The sequence below is a fragment of the Gallinula chloropus genome, assembly GCF_964237585.1.
Source record: "Gallinula chloropus genome assembly, chromosome: Z".
Lineage (NCBI taxonomy): Eukaryota > Metazoa > Chordata > Aves > Gruiformes > Rallidae > Gallinula > Gallinula chloropus.
Window position 1 is genome coordinate 63,212,932 of NC_140089.1, and position 4,206 is coordinate 63,217,137.

General features: G+C 39.5%; 1 protein-coding gene across 1 annotated transcript; it reads left to right on the forward strand.

The window, feature by feature from the left end:
- Positions 1 to 2,724: 2,724 nt before the first annotated feature.
- Positions 2,725 to 3,795, forward strand: F2R (coagulation factor II thrombin receptor; the record flags this gene model as incomplete). The annotated part of the gene is made up of 1 exon (XM_084278693.1): positions 2,725 to 3,795. The coding sequence occupies exon 1, from the start codon at positions 2,746 to 2,748 to the stop codon at positions 3,793 to 3,795; it is 1,050 nt and encodes a 349-aa protein (XP_084134819.1). The 5' UTR covers positions 2,725 to 2,745.
- Between the last annotated feature and the right edge of the window lie 411 nt (positions 3,796 to 4,206).

Here is a 4,206-nt window from a genome sequence, read left to right on the forward strand (position 1 = left end):
GGACAAAACCTCAGGGCTTTATCCCACTCTTTCTGTGTTCTTAGTTTCTTAGTCCTGTTCTTTTATACCTGTTTGTATTTTATGAGTACTTCAATACAGCTGTTAACTCTGTCATGTCAGTAATACTCTTAAAAATAGTGATCCACCAGGTCTGACCGCTTCCCAAAGGGTCGGATGACAGACAAGCAAAGACAAGATATGTATGATCATTATACAAACTTTACCTCTACTTTCCTAAGAGATTGTGTTATTAAAAATTACTTAAGATGTAGTGAAATGTGGTTTAGATGAATCGTATCTACAGCGTTAAAACAGCCAGAAAGGAACATCTAATGGATTAAGGTATAGCTGCAAGAGTAGCTTTAAAATCTTCTCGTAGAGCTACTGTATTGGCTCTCCTGTACTATCCCTGCTTTTAGGTAATACTGGTTTCCTGGTACTGACCTTTATTTGTTGCCAAGGTTTGTTAAGAGCTTTTTAAATAATAAGACATCATTTAATCCTCCCTTCTGTGAATAAATCTCCAGCCATTAGCTTTTTCAAATAAACACTGACACAATAGGAGTCCAGAACCTCAGGGCAGTAAGTACCTTCCTTTCTGTTTCAGAAAGCATGGAGTTCACCATTGTTCTTTTCTGACAATACACAAACACTGTGTCATACAGACATACAGGTAGCTTGGCAAGGGAAAGATCTGACACATGGCTATATGTCTATTAAGTTACAATTAAATTGAATTTCATCAAGAAAGTTTAAATTCCCATTGTATATATTATCAAATCCAAACTAATAGCAAGTTTCAGGTCTCGTGTTTTTCTGTAGAACTGGCTCATGTCATCTAAGTTCAAGATGATGATGTGGACTGAGCATGGACACAGCGTGGAGGTGTTAACAGCATGAAAGTTGAGTTCAACTCTGAACTTAAGAAGTCTTTGCTTATACAAAAAACATACTGTTTTCACCAAGATAAATTTTATTTATGATATTTTTTTGTCCTGAATAATTTTAATAGGATTCTGCGTTTAGAAACATTTTATAGTGGAGCAGAGCAGTGACTCTTAAATCTTTTCATCTAAGGAAGATGTAAATAAGTTAGCTCCAAGAATCACTTTGCATACAAAAATCATTTCAAACACATCCTCTTTTTTTGTCCACTTGTTCCCCCAGAACACTGTGGTGACGCAGCGTGATACTTAAAGCACAGCAGCTTTAAAAGCACCCCCAAATTCCCCTACTGCTCCTCTGATGTCCCCCCACATTCAAGTCTTAAATTTGACCAGATTTCAATCTGGGCAGGGCCCTTCTTGCACAGCCTGTTCACAAAGGGAGGCGACTGCCTGCTTAAAGCTACAGCTGTTCCTGTCTGCCATCTGCTTCCTTCAGGTGCTTCTGTTCTCATCTGCATATAAAAAATTGGTTTGAATTAATGTGGAACAAATAATTGCTCCTATTGAGCAGTATCGTAGACAGGTGAATCATGGCTGTGTAGTTTCAGCTCAGATTTTAGCTAACACGCCTTCATTTCTGGTTTAGTTGTCTGGGATTCAATAGAGGATCAGTTGCACAGCTAAGAAGATTATTTTTTACTTAAATAGTAGTAGCCTTCTCACTTCTATCAGCCCCTAATTCGATTAAACTGAAGCTGAAAATTACAGTCTTAAAAAATATGTCTCCAAAACAACTTTTCTGAAACAATGCCTAAAGCAGCTCTTTTGGTTGTCTGGGCTTTGGGGTTTTTTTACATGAATAACCCCATTCCACACATTTCAGACTTTGTAATGCTGAATACCTAACATTCAAAAAGCACAGATACCCTGTCCTCACGCTCTTCTTCTCAGTGGCAGTCACCGAACCGTGCCACAGAAGACACCGCTGTAGAGGAAACACTAGTGGCAGGTTTCAGAAGTGCCCCGAGGGCACACTGAGCACACACCGTCCTGGATGATGCATGCTGTGGGGTAGGACAAGTCCAACTGGGGAAGCGCTTCAGTGCAACCTGTGGCTACCTGTCTCATATAAGCAAACGGTTGGTCCAGGTCCACCTTGAAAACTGCATGCAGACTTGTTCCATCTGTCTTGATGGGGCCCATCGCATTGAGTAAGATACCTACAGAGCACACAGAAATAGTTCAGTAACTTGATGTCTCAATTGCACTTTTTAACTCTCTGTGATTTTGGTGATGAGTGCTTCTAATGAGAATGCAGTGTATGAATACTGGTCTTTATCCCAGCATATCATTGCTTACAAACTGTAGGAAGGGTTTGGCAAAGGCACTTCAAGGGTGGCAAATTTACTGTTGTTAAAGAAGCCTAAACAGAACATAGATGAGATTGGGTCCTGAAGTGCAGATAAGTGCCCCCACCATAAAAAGCTTTCAAGCTATGAGATAGGAGACAAATAAGGACATCTTACCCAACTTTGTAATGGGAGCTAAAATTAAAAGGGCCGGACTGACATCTGCGGTCTGTCTGCACTTTGAATCAGGAATTGACATTGTACACCTGCTAATATGATCTTGGCTTTCTTTTTTGAAAGATATTTTCACTTCCCCATAGTATGTAAATATTTGCTTATTAATCTTAATGCTTTCTTATTTTTCAGCTTCCCCACATAACAGCAGCTTTCCACAGGTCAGAACTTTCATGTTCTCGGATTCCGTATTTCCAGACCGTATACATGTTGAAAGTTTTATTCCAAGTGACCTGGAAGATGGATCAGGAGCCTCCAATGTGACTGGATTGTTCATGGGGGAGCAACGAACAGTGTCAGTGCAGACAGCAGGATACCTCACTAGTCCATGGCTGACACGTTTTGTTCCTTCAGTTTACACCTTAGTGCTTGTTGTGAGTCTCCCTCTGAACATTACAGCGATACTCGTGTTTCTGAAAAAGATGAAAATTGAAAAGCCAGCTGTAGTGTACATGCTGAATTTGGCCCTTGCAGATGTCCTGTTTGTAAGCGTGCTCCCTTTTAAGATTGTTTATCACTTTTCTGGAAACAACTGGGTTTTTGGGCCTCAGATGTGCCGTTTCATCACTGCTGCCTTCTACTGCAACATGTATTGTTCGATAATGCTTATGACAGGCATCAGCTTTGATCGCTTCTTAGCAGTGGTGTATCCCATGCAGTCTCTTGGGTGGCGAACATTAACCCGTGCCGTGCTGGTTTGTTTCATCATATGGCTTTTAGCAATAAGTGGGGTTATACCTTTTCTCATCAGAGAGCAAACGATGGAAATATCCAAGTTAAACATAACCACTTGCCACGATGTGCTGAGAGAATCTGAAATTCGCAGCTTTTACCTCCACTTCTTCTCTATCTTCTCCTCTGTGTTTTTTGTAATCCCGTTTATAATTTCTACTGTCTGCTACGTCTGTATCATTCGATGTCTTAGTTCTTCTACCATTGTTGAAAAACAAAATAAGAAGACACGTGCCTTGCTCTTGTGTGTAGCTGTTTTTTCTGTTTTTGTTATTTGCTTTGGACCAACAAACACCCTCCTATTAATTCATTATATCCATTTTACTTATGACAACAGCTTAGACTATCTCTACTTTGCCTACCTGCTCTGTGTTTGTATCAGCACCATTAGCTGTTGCATTGACCCCCTTATATACTACTATGCTTCTTCTCAGTATCGAAGACAACTTTTCAGTCTCTGCAGTTGTAAGAAGACTTTTGATCCTACCAGTACTAACAGCAGTGGCCAGTCCGTGTCCACCAGTAGCAGAAGGGCCACATGCTCGACTAATGTGAATAACAGCATCTACAGGAAATTATTAGTGGTGCACTGAGGTGATGTGTCTGACACTGCGTATTATTTTGACAATTTTGGAGAGAACAAAAAAACAATCTGTATTTTATCCAAGAAATGCAAAACTTAAAACCAAGCTGTTGTACAATACACAGTTCTATGGATTTATTATAGGAATGCACAATTCAAATTATAACTGTGTATGTATATATACAGTATATGTATATCGGTTAATGTAGAGGGGATAATAATTGCTTAACACTGGTTTTGAGTGGTTTTCAAATAAACTTGTTTTCAGACAAATCTTTTGCATTCTTAGTTCAGTTTATTGCAGGGGGTTTATGAAATTCCATTTTAGGATTTTGAACTGTACCAGGTTGATTGGAGCTCTATGATCCTTGGGGTCCTTTCCAACCCATGCCATTCTACAATTATATGATTCTATGATTAA